The sequence below is a fragment of the Sander vitreus genome, chromosome 6 (genome assembly GCF_031162955.1).
Source record: "Sander vitreus isolate 19-12246 chromosome 6, sanVit1, whole genome shotgun sequence".
In the NCBI taxonomy this organism is placed as follows: domain Eukaryota; kingdom Metazoa; phylum Chordata; class Actinopteri; order Perciformes; family Percidae; genus Sander; species Sander vitreus.
Window position 1 is genome coordinate 20,037,637 of NC_135860.1, and position 15,590 is coordinate 20,053,226.

Here is a 15,590-nt window from a genome sequence, read left to right on the forward strand (position 1 = left end):
CATTTAGAGCAGACTATTTAAGTATCTTAAATATTGGTAATTGTGTGCATGTGTGCCATGCATAGCTGTGACTATGTTGCTATGCCACCCAGGTTCCATGTGTTTATATAGAGACAGAAATATATTGTATCTATCTAAGTTACAGTAAGTTCAAGTTAAGTTATGCATGCCTCTGAAGCTTACAGTGTTGCTATGCAACAAGCACATTTTGGGGCAATAAAATTATGCCGCAAACTAAGCAAACAATTTCAGACATACAGACCTATTGATGCTGAAAATTTGTCTCAGGCTTTTAGAAAAATATAGTCATGAAATATTCAGCAAAGCCTTTGCAGAAATTCTCTAAAAAAGAATGACTCAGTAACACTTTATAATAACCATCGCTAATAAATAGTAAATTGATAGTTAATTAACTTAAGTTAATAGTTATTTTACTGTGAACCACAACTAAATAATAATTAATAATGTTTACTAATTATTACAGTAGTTAAGCTATAATTTGTTATTTTAACAGCTTGTTTTTGGTCACATCATAACATTGTTATGTATTATATTGAGTATTTGTTAATGATTAAGAAATTGTTTATAAACCTTAAATAAACATTATTTGGATAGCTATTATAAAGTTGCATCTGATAAAAATAATACCTTGTTAATGGTTTATAAATGTTTTCTATAAACGCATCTATAAACATTAGGATAGTTATAAGTGTACAAATAATCAAATAATCATCTCTTTTATAGATTGCCAAAAAAGATTTATTGGGGCCAAATGAATGTTACTTGATGCTTTATAAACCATTTATTAATCATTAACTTATTATTATAAGCATTAGTTGCAACTTTACAATAGCCACCCAAATAATGTTTATAGATGGTTTACAAAACAATTATTAACCATTGACAATGTATTAACTATCTAAATGTATAAACTTATTTTATATTACACTAATCTATTGATAAAATAGCATAAATTAGGCAATAACATTACTAATAATTAGTAAACATTATTTAAATCATCATTTAATTGTTTGTTAACAGCAAAATAACTATAAAATAAAGTTTAAATAACTATCAATTTGTCATTTATTAATGATGGTTATTATAAAGTGTTACCTAGTTCAGCGTGGCCTGTGTTTGCTCTCACCTACAGAAACAACCTTGAAAGGCGACAGATGTTCAAATTCACCTTGCTGAACTTCACAAATCAAAGCTAGAGCACTAATAATGAGCTCTTGTCAGTTGAGAAAAAGGAGAGATTGTGAGGTTAAAATAAGTATAGACACACACAGAGACACACACACACACTCCCAAATACACACCACCAATCATTAACAGCTAAGCTAGGGTCATACTTTGCAGCTGCTCTTTCTGGATAAGATAAGACTTTGACTGCTGAGAGAGAGAGAGAGAGAGAGAGTGTGTGTGTGTGTGTGTGTGTGTGTGTGTGTGTGTGTGTGTGTGTGTGTGTGTGTGTGTGTGTGTGTGTGTGTGTATTTATGTCTGCATCTTTGTCTGTATCTGTGCCTGAAAACACCTGTTCAAACAAAGCTTTAGAAATACGACTGAATAAATACATTTCATATATACAGTAACCAGCCATCTGTCTGTTATAGGGTTGTAAAATACTGTGTTGTTAACATTGACTTTGATGACAGTAAAACTATAATAAATCAAAGAACTTCATTGTATGTACTTTAGTGATACATGCTGTGGGCCCTATTGTCATGCGGGGAAATAATGTTTTCATGAGGTAGAGTATTTTTTTCTTCGCCTCAACCCCACAGTAGGGTGTAATCCAATCGCCCATTGCAATTTTAGTGTCAGTGTTTTCCATCCACCTGGTTAACAGTGTACTTTGCACGTTATACATGTGGCTTTTTTTTTTCATTGGTGAAGGTGCATCCACATACACCTCTCCAAAATCACATGAGTCCTTTTCAAGCCTACTACACACAGAGCCGATAATCGGCCGTCGGACAGTCTGGCGAGGTCAGTGACTCGAGTCTGTTCGGTGTGTTCCGTGCCATCGTCCGTCCGAGGGGCCGTCAGCCTTCATTTTGGCTGATTTGACATGTATAATCGGCGGGGCAGGCACTGCTGGCAGTCGGACTCAAATGACCCATCTGATTGGTGGAGTGCTAACCTGGAAACAGGAAGCGGAATGAGCGTGACTAGAGTCTCTCAAAATCTGACGAAAATCTTGTAAACTGACCTTTGTCAATCTGAAATGAAGACAGATTCAGCAACTGCATAGCCTATTTCTCGCTTAAAATGTTTTCAGAAACACGTTTCGGTGAACTATTTTAGTACAATATGAGATCGTATTCTGAACAAGCCGCCATGACAGTCTGTCTTTGATTTCCGGAGAAACCAGACCCACATGACGAGTTCGTCCAATCAGCTGCCGGTTTTCATTTTTGGGCGACAATACAGATTAGTGCCGCCTGCTGTTATGGCGACGTATTATGTCTCGTCGCTTTGGTGTGTTTCAAGGCACTTTTTTGACCAACTCGGGTAGACTGATCAGTCCAACTGCCTTTTCTGCCGAGGGTCGGCCGTCTGGTCTGTGTGTCTGGGACTTAGTCTTGTTTCAATTTAATTATACCGTCATCAACCAGAAGACACCTCTAATTGCACACATGCCATTTTTTTTTTTTTATTCCAATTATGGCAGTCATGTTGTGAAGGCAGAGTGAAGACTTTTAGTCTCACCAGCATTTTTAATTCCCCACAGTCTCCATATATGAATGACTTCTCTTTCCGCTGATTAAATCTCTTTACAGTCACTGAAGGAGGCAGGTATGTGTTCCACCTACAGTCTCTGATTTGAGAGGCAGGCTTTGTCAAAGTGTGATTATACACACCAGATCCACTGGTTATCTTGGTTATTAACTTTTGCACTACCAATATTAAGCTGTTGCAAAATAACCATGCCAATTTCTGCGTGTATGTGCATCAAACGGGTAAGTTAATGTATATCGTGGTATTTCACACAACAAAATATTCAAGAGTGTCAGAGATAACGACATCCTTGAGATGCATGGGGACACAGAATTTAATTAGTTCCACACAAAAAAATCCTGAAACAATTAAAACTTTTCTCACTTCTTTGCATCACTAACACCCATCAGAACAGTCCATTCCCACCAATCCCCTCAATAGCACAACACAGGATTAGCAGGGGCAACCGCAACCAAGGTAGCGCCTGAAGCATCATATTTTTAATTGCAATAGAGGTCAACTTGTGGCTGTGACAACCAGTAAGATGTGGTAGAGCGGAATGATAATAGTTAATATAAACATGTTGGTTTTTGTCAAGGCTGTCGTTTACATTTCCCTTTTTACTGTAATATATCATCATATTTAAAAAACAATTTTAAGGGGTGACCTCTAGCTCACCCAGTAAGTGCATGCGCCCCATGTAGGCTGAGTCCTCTGCAGCGGCCCGGGTTCGAGTCAAACCTACAGCCCTTTGCTGTGTGTCATCTGCCATCTCTCTCCCACCTTTCCTGTCTATCCACTCATTTTCAAATAAAGGAAAAAGCCCCCCCCAAAAAAAATCTTTACAAACAGTTTTTTATTTATTTATGTTTCTTGCATTTCCTATATTATGTCTGAATATAACCCTTTATTTTTAGCAATGTATTTTAATAAGTTGACATGGTTCGGTCAACATCTTTCGTAATGGATCCCCTAGTTATGATTCAAAGTTCGAGCAGGCTAAACTCTAAGCAGGGTTTGTGACAGCCGGTCAATGTGCAGCTTCTTTAATATTTAATATGGGAAGATTTTAAGATTTCATGAAACTGACTGGATGCACTCTGAGTGGGTGGCTGACCATATGGTGTCAGTTTTCTGAATAACAGACGACCTCAGATCAGATTTATCGTGAGAGGGACACGGGGAGAGAAAAGAAAGAGAGATGGGGGTGCTTTGGCAACACTGTTCATCTAAAATTCATGCCAATAAAACAAGCTGAGCTAAACTGAAGCGAGAGGGAGAGAGAGTGCAGAGAGACGGAAAGGCAGAGAGCAGAGACAGGGGAGTGAAAGAGAGACGGGTGAGAAGAGAGAGTACAGGCAGAAAGAGGGGAGATAGTGAGAGAGATCAGAGAGGGAGCAATACTTCCTGCTACGCCTGTATAAAGACAGACAGATCAAGTTCTTTACCAAAATAAAACTCACATACCAAGAGTTTGACACACTCTCAGACCAAAACAAAATTAAATATTTATTTGAAGAAAAACAGACACTGCCATGGCAGCAGCAAAATATGTCACAGCCTGAGGGAAAAAACCATGAAACTGGACTGAGCTTCTTTAAAATTTGCCCCCAATAGTCCTCACCATTATCATTGTATCCATCTGTTAATCTAAGACTCATCTTATCAGTTATATTATATTATTCTTTAATGATTTGTTTGACCCAATATTTATTTAGTACAGTGCAGCATAGTGTATGTGGAGTGTATATAGTGTCGTTGTTTGCAAATAATTTATTTTCTTACATTTCTTGTTCAACATGCTTTGGCAGGAGTGAACATAGTGGTCATTCAAAAAAACACATTAGAGAGCAAGAGAAGTAGTAAGTAAAGTGCAGTACAGAGGGGGAGGGGAAAGACTAGAGAGAAAGAGGACAGACAAAGAAAGGGGGGTGCTGAGTGGGAGACACCCAAAAGAACACCTGTTGAGATTAGGGTTGGCACGCGACCCACTCCAACTCGCGTGGCAGCTGCACCTCACTGGAACAATGGCAGTAAAAGAGAGAGACAGAGAAAGCGAGAGGAAAGTTTGAATGCACTACTTATCCTTTCAGGTCGTGTGTGTGTGTGTGTGTGTGTGTGTGTGTGTGTGTGTGTGTGTGTGTGTGTGTGTGTGTGTGTGTGTGTGTGTGTGTGTGTGTGTGTGTGTGGCATACTAATGTGTGCACTGAGAGTGGGAGGGAGAGACAGAGAGAAAGAACTAGAAACAGAGAAGTATAGGCAGCCAAGAAAAAGACATGTGTATTCAAGTTAACTATGAAGCCAAAACTAGGTGAAAGGTCTCATTTATCTTTGGTTTGTAGAATAGAATAGAATAAATAGAGGACACCTGCTCAAGGTACTGAATAAGGTGTTAGCTTAAAAAGCCAGCCAGCTGTCACCCCAGGTGCACTGAGTTTGTTGGAGGTGAGAAAAAAAGTATAATTAAGAAGATGTACTATATTTGAAAATTTTAGAATGACTTTAATTACGGATTTACAGTGTGTTTGTAATGACCTAAACATATTCCCATTTGGAGTTTTTTTTGTTGCTTTAAATGTATACAGTATATTTTTAAACCTTAGTGTATGGTTTAGAGTATGCTTTCCTGAATGCTAAATCCTGTTCAAACAAGGTATGGCCACTTCCATAGCATAGACTTATACACGCTATAATGTTCTACTGAAGTTCCTTATTAAAATGGCATTGAGGAGCGGTGTGAGTGTATGAGTTAACATTCTTATTTCCATTGCAGTTCTGCTCCATGAACACACAAATTGGAGCCCAATTACCCATTGCTTTACTTGGATGCACTGCAGATATGAGGCCATATTGACTATAATTGTATCCAGTGAAATGCATCCAGTAACATAGGTGACTATACTTTCATACTAATTTCCCAGTGGTGATCCTAGTCACCTCTGACTCTCCTTTCATTTAGACTCAGAACATCTGACCATCTATCTCAATCACTCACTCTCTTTGTCACATACACACACAGACCTACTTTCAAAAATGTCCATTTCCAATTAATTTCATATTTTGATGACATTTTCATGTGCAGAAATGTGCTCTCTTGTAAGGTGAATTCATTACAGTGGTGACTGATTTTAACCAAGCAGATGTTTTTTTTTACCAACTTCAAAGTGCTTTAATGTTCCTTTATTTAACTGCCTGGTCTCCCTTACCACAGTCATGGCATTCATAGTTTTCTCTAACACTCACGCACACATACAGAGACCTACACACTGCACAACAGCATCGCTTGGATGCCTCTCTATCGCACAGAGACATTATGTAATTCACCCCTGGTAACTGTTCTGGATGCTCGGTCTGATCTCTGTTACCCCTCCCTAAATTCTCTGCAACACAGCCGAGCTGAGTCCTCTCCGGCTATGCGACGCCATCTAGCGACCATCCAACACTGCACTGTAGCCTCTGCTTGTTTCCTCCTCATTCCTTCTTTCCTTTTTTGAACTCGTTACTGATTTAAAAGTTAAAATAAACTCATTATTTTGTTGGGGAAACTGCATTTGGCCGAAGGAAACAAAGATAGGCAGCGACTGGTGTCTGATATATGAAGGTATGTTATAAAATAAGCAAAAAGTAGAAACAAAAAGAATTTGTATTGAACATGATTATGATAACTTGGATAGTGTAACGTTGACAGTCTAACAGTGTTGTGATTTTCTATGCGCCCTAAACAAAAGAAACAATGTGGCATGTTGTTAATTCTGGCCTAAAAGGCGTAAAAGGGATGAAGTGTGCGCAAAAGCGCAGTGGCGTGCATTTACTGTCAGCCGTTCTTGTTTGTGTCACTCCACGGAAAACTGCACTCGATGTCAGTTATAGAGGTGTGCGGATGTATGTGTGCTCGCTTCTTCGCCCCCCCTTTCCTCTGTCTGGTGCGCTGAAGATGGTTGGTTCGATGTGTGTTATTGTGTTATGTGACAAAGGACCGCCCAGCCCCGCCTCGTAGATAGATAGAGAGAGAGAGAGAGAGAGAGAGAGAGAGAGAGAGAGAGAGAGAGAGAGAGAGCGCATAGACAGCTTGGCTTGGAGTCTTTTCACACACCAGCTTAACGATCATGATGTGTCCAAAAGACATTTCCCTGTTTGTGAAGCGCTCACTAAGAGAGGCTCAACTGTTGAACTGGTCTTGTTTAACAACGTGTCAGTGATGCAAGACCTCGGTCAGCGACCACCTGTGGGCAAACAACCACCAATTAAAACAATTAGCAATTTTATTAATTTGTAAAAGTAACCCCTTTCCTATGAGTGATCACTTTTTAAAATATACAGTACATCGGATACACATAATATTGTGTCTTAAAAGGTGGACCTTTAAGGTTTTACTCAGCTTTGCAGTGTTCTGGCGCCAGATTCTGTATTTCGGTGTTATAGGTGTGCACCATTCATAACACCAACACAGACAATTAGATACATATTACAGGGTACATTTCTTTTATTCAGTATCCCCAGGCAACACAGTGGCACAAACTGTGCTCAGTGTTAAAGTTTCCATATGGTAAAGTATACTTAGCTTCCCATATAGCTATATGTTAATGGTATGCACATGGGCTGGTGGTAAGAGAGTAAAAAAGGAGTTCCATAACATAAGCCAGTGTCTCTTTAAAAAAATTGAAGTTTCTTGTTGTATTCTGGAATGAGGTCAGACACGAGGCTCCTCATTGCACGCGCTGATTATTATTAGATTCCATTTTCAGCCAATCAGCGCCGAAGGGGGCGTGAGTTTGGCACAGAGGCAGGGTAGCGACAGCGTCCGATTGGTGGATTTTTATCGCCGTTGTATCTCGGGAAGGGATAAATACAAGCAAGGGGGGGGCCGAGACTGGAGGGCTGCTTGAAACTCGACTGCAGGTCTGCAGATGGAAGGCGGACAGTGTAGTGTTTTTTTCCTCCCCAGCATGCATGGCTTTTGTTTCTAGGAGAGGGGACAGAGCTGATGCAGAGAAAAGCACTTACCTTACACTCTGTACTTGGGAGCCTATTGTAAGTGCCCGAGTGCACAGTGTGGCACTCAGTCTGCGCTCTGCAGCTGCATAGACTATGTTCAGCCACCACACGGCTGAATTGATTTTATAACAGAAGGAAGAGGCTGAGAGAGAGACAGATAACAGAGTACTCAGTGGAGAGTGGGCTATACTGTCCGTGTTGTTTTAACACAAAACCTGGAAATTAAACTTTTTTTTACACATTAGCCTTTTAAGGCTACACTGGACTGAACTGTTATCGAGTTTCCTGCACATCTCAGGAGTGAATTATTTCTTGCGCTTTTTTTACTCAGCTCAAACTGTAAAGAGGGGGAGAAAAGAGCTGAGTTTGCTTTAAAGTGAATCGGAGGACCAAGGAGAGAAGGAGAGAGAAAGAGCAAGTACACCGCTCTGTGTATAACTGGGCAGCATGGTGCAGAAAATGAGCCACACAGAGAGCACCGCCGAGGCGCTGTCCTTTTTTGCCGGAGATTCGAGCTCCGACTCCGGAGCGTGCATGGATCTGGACCCGGCCGCCTCGCCTCTCTCCCCGGGCTCCACGGCGTCTTCGACCGCCGGGGACAAGCTGGGAGAGAACCCGGCATGGTGTAAAACTCCCAGCGGTCACATCAAGAGACCCATGAATGCGTTTATGGTGTGGTCACAGATAGAGAGGAGGAAGATCATGGAGCAGTCTCCGGACATGCACAACGCTGAGATCTCCAAGAGGCTGGGGAAGCGGTGGAAGCTTCTCAGAGACAGCGACAAGATCCCCTTCATCAGAGAGGCGGAGCGGCTCAGGCTCAAGCACATGGCGGACTATCCCGACTACAAGTACCGGCCGAGGAAGAAGGTGAAATCAAGCGCCTCCAAGCCTGGCAGTAACGGAGACAAGGCAGAGAAACTCAACAGTAGCTCTAACAACACCAGCACTAAGACATCCTCATCTTCGAGGAAGAATGGATCCAAATCACCCAGCAGCAGCAGCAGACCCCACAAATCACTTTTCGGCAGCAGTAGCACCAAAGCATCACCGTTTGCCTCTGAGCACACATCAGAGCACCATCACAACTCTCTCTACAAGTCGAAATCTGTCTCCTCAGCAGCAAAGCAGATACCGGATGGCAAGAAGCCCAAGCGGTTGTACGTCTTCGGGAGCAGCGGGGCCAACTTGAGCGTCAGCCCCGCGTCCTCCGTTGTGGTCCCGGCCAGCCCGACGCTCAGTAGCTCGGCGGACTCCAGCGACCCGCTCAGCCTGTATGAGGACGCGGCCAGCGGCAGGGAGGAGGGTGCTGACTCCCCCGGCAGCAGCAGCAGCAGCAGCAACCTGGGCGGTCACACATACAGCAGTCGGCGGGCTTCCTCACCGACTCCCTCCGGCTCTCACTCCTCCGCCTCGTCGCACTCGTCCTCATCCTCTTCCTCGGAGGATGAAGAGTTTGAGGACGACTTGCTCGACATTAACCCGAGCCCCAGCTTTGATAGCATGTCGCTGGGGAGCTTTGGCTCCTCGGTGCTGGACAGGGACTTGGATTTGAACTTTGAGTCCGGCTCCGGGGGCTCCCACTTCGAGTTTCCCGACTACTGTACGCCCGAAGTCAGCGAAATGATCTCCGGGGACTGGCTGGAGTCCACCATCTCCAACCTGGTGTTCACGTACTGAGTGAGCAAAATGCAAACAAAACGACAGGTAAATGTCCTGCGAGCTAAAATATGACCACAAGCAGAAACAGGGGTTCCTGGTACAGTGGGCGTAATAGTTCAAGTGTGCTAGGCTACAACAGGCAAGTAAAACCCCACTGAAACTAGCCCCCGTCTCGTCCATAAAGGCAAGAGCTGCAAATCGTTGGAGAGCTACACTTTAAAGCGAATAACGTGCTTTTCCTACTTTTCTTTGGATGCGTGGACTGGGGACTTGGTTCAACCACAAAAGTGGAGTGCAAACACGAGAAGGAGAGAAAATGAAAGACTGACTTGAGTTTCCTGAGAGTGAAACGCTCACTGTTTTTGAACTGAACAACTTAACTGTGATTGATTTGCACGTTATGCGGTCCGCCGTTCACTTAATCAATGTTGTTGCTGATTTAAAAAAAGGGACATTTCACAACTTTTTACCAATCGCCAAGTGAACTTCACCACTAAACAGGTACAGAAATAGGACTGTCGTGCGACTTTTTTATTGTGGTGTGTCACCGAGAGGGATTTTTAATGAAACCGAGGTGGGTTGATGTTTTTTATAAGTCGAATATTTTCTCAAAAGCAGAAAACATGTTAAGCATGATAGCCTACTTTGTCACTATCTTGTGCTGAGATTTTCTGTGAGGCTGTCGAGCAATTTAAAAACTAGTATTAGGGTTATTTAAATAGATTGGTGGCGCTCGCTTTCGGTTCTTCTCTTTTAAAAAAAAAAAGGACATTGAAATAATCACCAGCTGTTGTAATTTTTCAAACTTCAGGATTCAAACGCAACTTCAAATCTGTGCTGAACTTTATACACGTGTTCTCTACGATTCAGGACCAAAATTCTTTAATTTCAGATGATAGTTATAGAGAAATCCTCACCGATTTTTTTTCATCCTCTGAGCTTTGTTTTGTACATTTATTCAGATGCCATTTTATATGGGATGTTGTATTTATATACTCGGCCAAGCATTTTGACTTGATAATTTTTTTATTTCTTTGTACATGATCTAGTCCTGTTTTTCTTTTTCTTACATGGTTGTTTGTCAGTATGTGTCTGTCACATTTCCTTCTCAGGCGAAGGGCTAGAGTTTTAAAAACACACAACTTTTGATTTCATTTTATATTTAAATGTACACACTTTTTGGACACTTAAAAGAGAGGAAACAGTTTGATTATTTTCTCAGTGTATTTTTGTACAAATCTATATAGAAAATGGGGGAGTCAACAATCGGTGTGTGTAGCCTACTAATACAGCTGTATTGGATTTCCTAATTTTTATTACCCCGGCAGGCTGGTTTTCATGCTGCCTTCAAGTGCTCATGGTAAGCTCGTACTTATGATTTGTATCGCTTGTTAAAATGCTTTCATAAGAACAGCAAGCAAAATAGACTTCAGACTCACTGTGGTGCCTATTGTTTAATTTTAGAAATTAAAGGCACCAAGGTATTTTTTACACCCGAGCAAAGGGAACAAAAATCCAGTGTGTAATTAGTGTTTTATTCACAAATTTGGAAAACTTTCTTTGACTTTGTCCAGCACATACTGACAGGACTTCTTTGATGTCCAATCCCTGAACATCCCATATTGTCAGTACAGACATGAGATACTTATATACCACGAAGTTATAAGGATGCAATTACGATTTTTCCGATAGCACTTGAAAGCAGCACCAGCCTTTGTATCTGCCTACCTTCTACGTTTACAGTGCCAGTCTGCAGGCTCCTTAAAGACACAGGAATGCATTACTTCTAGAGGCTATTCCTGTGGACCATGTGGGTTTAACAGCATCAGTATCTTAAGCAGCCACTTGTTTGTGCATTTCCCATCAGATATCTTGCCTATGACAACAAATAAGGAGATTGTAGCTTTAAATTTGACTTATTTCTTGATGTTTTCATTAATTGATGTCACATTTGCCAATCAACCTCTGGATTGAACAGGCTATCAATACAGCAAGAAACCAACAAGGATGATAACACCAAGCATATTCAAATTTCTGACTTGAGTTCCGCAACACCTACTTGTTCTGCGTTTCTCATTGTATTTGAATATATAATCTTTTCTACTTGTCAGCTAACTATTAGCTAATAATTGTTTTAGTATCTTTATGGCATGGTGAATAGCATTTGTATTTCAGATTCAGGTTATTAGCTGTTGTGTTTTTCAGAAAAAATGAAAAAATGAGGAAAAACGATGAAACGTGAACTCAATCTTTGTATATTTGACTGTATCATAAAGCAAAAAGATTGTGTGTTTATGTACGTTGTTGCTATCGAGGACAGGCACTGTCTAGAACTGCTATCTTTTACACATCCTTACTTACATTTAAGGTGGTCAGTTCAGGACTTTTTTTTTTTTTTATATATATATATATGAAAGCATTTTTAAATATATTGACTTTATTTTTCATCCATCCTGTGCAATATGCTGTGTAGAATTATCATTTATTGTCTCTAATCATGCCATAAACAAAGGAACCACCCTTTTTTTGAGACTCTGAGAAAGGGAGGGGAAACTCATGCCAGCTAAATTGTGTCCATTCACTGCCTGTCAGATTGTTGATATAAACTTGTGTACAGAACTTTTTCAAGGAAGGAAATAAATATCAGCTGGAACTGAAACTCCACAACTCTTTTCTTGATTCTTTTCATCTCTCTTTGATATTCAGCAGTTGGCCAAAAAAAAAAAGAAGTTTGTATAATCCAATATTGGATTCCAGAAATGTCTCCTAATTATCATTACCAACTGTGTGCATTGATTAGCATGGCATTGATCTTTTGGCAATGCTTTCCAAAAAATATAAAAGGAGAGTAAGTATTCAAAGCAAGAACACAAAAAACCATCAAAGCTATCTACTCAGCTTATCACTACACCTGCTTTTTTAAACCTTACTATATGGATTGGTTCCCAAAAGTGGTTAACATGGAATAACCAACAAGCACAGGCTGATAAATGACTAGAACACGCTTTTGGGAAATCCACTCCAATTGTGTGACAACATATGCATCCCAACCAATAACTACCTACTTTTTCAGAGGAAGGCAAAAATGATTGTGGGAATGGCAGTGTGAAATAAAAATGAGATCTTTTTCTATAGTTTGTTTAGTTATTGATAAGTAAAACCTTTTTTTGCAAACATCTCCATCTAGAAAAACACGCTTTGTTTCTCAAAGTTTCACATCAAAGGATTGCCTATGTCTGCACATCCTTCTTAAGACATTTTTGTACACAACACAACACTGTCTTCTATGCTGAGTGTAAATAGCCCACAGATGATCAACCAATCTTTTGGAAAGCTCATCACTGAGTTCTAAAAAAGCACACTTCCATTCCTAGTTATACTACAATAGGCAGGACTGATTTAAAAATACTTTTATAGCAGGCTCCCCCCTCTATAGACTTAGGATGCATGGTCTTGATTCTGTAAAGCTTTTGGGAAGCTTAGGCTACAACAGCACTCTGGAGCCAAGAAATAGATACATTTATATAGACTCAGACAGAGCAAATCAATAAGATTATTTTAACCCTATTGTGACAGATATTTGGTTTTCATGTTAAGCCCCCATAAGGCTTAAGTATACATCATGCAATCAAAATGTATCTTAGTAGGGGAGTGTTGATCGGAGACCTGGACGTCGCATACTGATGATTATATGGTCATGTGACATGACATTTCTTAGAAATTAGTCTTTACACATGTTGTAATCCCAACAACACTCAGTATATCTTTTGGTGTGAATAAGTGTATTTTTAGGAATCCCAACAAATTATGAATTCATAAATTCACACAATTTTTTACAAGCTTAAAACACAATAATGAATTACAATGGATGCATGTACAGATAGATGTTTCCCCCTTGAAATTTTACAAAACAGTCACCGTTAAAAAGATCACACATTAGAGATAAGCTGCTGATTTAAATATATACTGCCTGCATCCTTTGTCACATCACCTCCTGGAAAGTCAATACTCATTGACTCATCTGTCCAACATGAAAAGCTAACCTTTGCTGACCAGAGTAGTTTTTACAACAGCGGGGCTACTATTAACACATCTGTACATTGTACAGGTAGCGTATCCATTCACCTAGAGGCCATGTTAAACAGCCTATGAAGTGATAAAGGTGAGCAGCTTTACCACCATCCCATGACTAACAGCACTATTGCTAATGTGCTTCTGGAGTAGCCAATTATGTTGCCTGCTTAGGTTTGTCTAATTGCCTAAAATGTAGTCCTACTGAAGAATAAAATGTCCCTCATTTACATCATTAATAAAAGCTGCACACATACTAGGGTGACTTTAATTGGCTGAATGATAAGGAATAGCTGTAATAAAGGCTTTTTTATTGGAGAATACACAATAATCAGTTCTTAAGGCAAATCTTCTTGGGCTTCACCCAGGCAAACTGATTCTTTTTTATTCTAGCATGTTGTGCGGTATGCTGGCTGTCTGGTGTTCAGACAGTCATGATTTCCCCTCCCCCTCTCCCAGACAGACCCTTATCGTGGGGGAAGGGCTGGTTTAGCAGCAGTCAGCCAAGGGCCCTCCAGCATAGCTGACAAGCATGTCTGTCTGTCTACGCCACGTGTGTGTGTGTGTGTGTGTGTGTGTGTGTGTGTGTGTGTGTGTGCGCGCACGCGTGTGGTTGAAATTATATGCATAAAATTGAACCACATGACATGGGTATTCCTGCAGTCAGACCAGACATTGTATGTCTATCTCACACATTAACATCAAGGAATCTTTAGCATGCAGTATAAACCTTGTGAAATGTATTTGTTGTGTGTGACTTCCTTGAAGCAATATTTTAGCACTGTTCTAGTCTATTATGTGCATAATAACTTAATTAGTTGTGTAAAATTATAGGTGCCATAGCTGTTACTGTGGTTGACTATATATGTAAAGCCATTATGTACGGTGTAAACACCAGTGGTTATTTCAGTTCATAGAGCTATACATTTTTTAATGATGTAATTGGATGCAAAATCACAGAGCAAGAGTTTAGGCATGTGCTTAAAAAAATGAATAAATTCACGCACTTCATCATTTTGTGTCGCACATGGTACGGTAGGCCTATGTAGCCTCCTCAGTATTATTTAAATATTTTATAAGTAATTATTTAAACTCCTGTGCATGTCAAATTAGTTTAATGTTTAAAAGTGTGTAATGAGTAGGTAAGTAACAAGACGTTAAGTAGGTATTTCATAATTCTTTTTTACACCATGTACAATATTATGTACAGGAATTCTGATTCACCTTAACGACAGGAGATAAGTGCAACACACAAAACAGACAACACATGCAACTGTGTGTATTTTAGTACATTCAACATTCAGTAGCTGTGTGCAACAAACAGCTATGCTTGCAGTTGTAGAAGAAATACAGCGAGTGTGCATTAATCCATAAGTGATTTTATGAAGCTGCTACAACTAAGCCCTTGCAGCATCACACCAATATGCAGACATATGCATTTTATCCCAGCTTAATTGGCTGTGTGTAACTACAGAATGTAAACACGGCCTTCTTTTCAGCTAGCGGTCATAGCATGTTGTTATACCCAGTGTAAACCCCCCCCCCCCCACACACACACACACCTTAACATCCTGATGATAAATATGTATCATACAAAGAGATAATATCTTCGGTGTGTGGTATAATTTTGCAAATTTGACTAACAGCTGCAGCATTTCTGCATGTGTGTGTGTGTGTGTGTGTTAAGCTCCTCTAAGCTGTATGTAGCCTGTTCAGTGTGCAGTCTCATGCCTGGCTCAGCTGACTCCGCAGTGGGGGATATGCAGGCAGCAGCCAGGGCAGAGTGGAGCGGAACGGGCTGACTGCTGGAGTCAGTGGCCCAGTAAAACCACAGCAGAGAGGATATAAGAGCTTTGCCGGAGGGAGGGTGAGAGAGGCATGACTGTATGTATCTTTATGTCTGCCTGTCTGTTAATGTAGCTGTTCTATGCTCAGCCCAAAGGGGGTGGATGGTGTAGTGGTGGGGGTGTGACTATTTCTCCACTTTCTCGGTTTTAAAGTTTTTTTAAACTTCTTTTCAATTCCCCCCCATGTGTTTCTGTTGCACTAACACCATGTGCTTCTGTTGTTTTCGATTCAAACAGCAGTTACCTTCATTTTTCATTATTTATTTCTATCTGTCTGGCATATGAATGGAG

The 15,590-nt window shown here is 40.5% G+C and overlaps 1 protein-coding gene across 1 annotated transcript; it reads left to right on the plus strand.

Moving 5' to 3' along the window:
• Positions 1-7,589: 7,589 nt before the first annotated feature.
• Positions 7,590-12,040, plus strand: sox4b (SRY-box transcription factor 4b). Its single transcript, XM_078253410.1, has one exon. It carries the CDS (start codon positions 8,167-8,169, stop codon positions 9,397-9,399), a length of 1,233 nt encoding a protein of 410 aa, XP_078109536.1. The 5' UTR covers positions 7,590-8,166; the 3' UTR covers positions 9,400-12,040.
• The last annotated feature ends 3,550 nt before the right edge of the window (positions 12,041-15,590 follow it).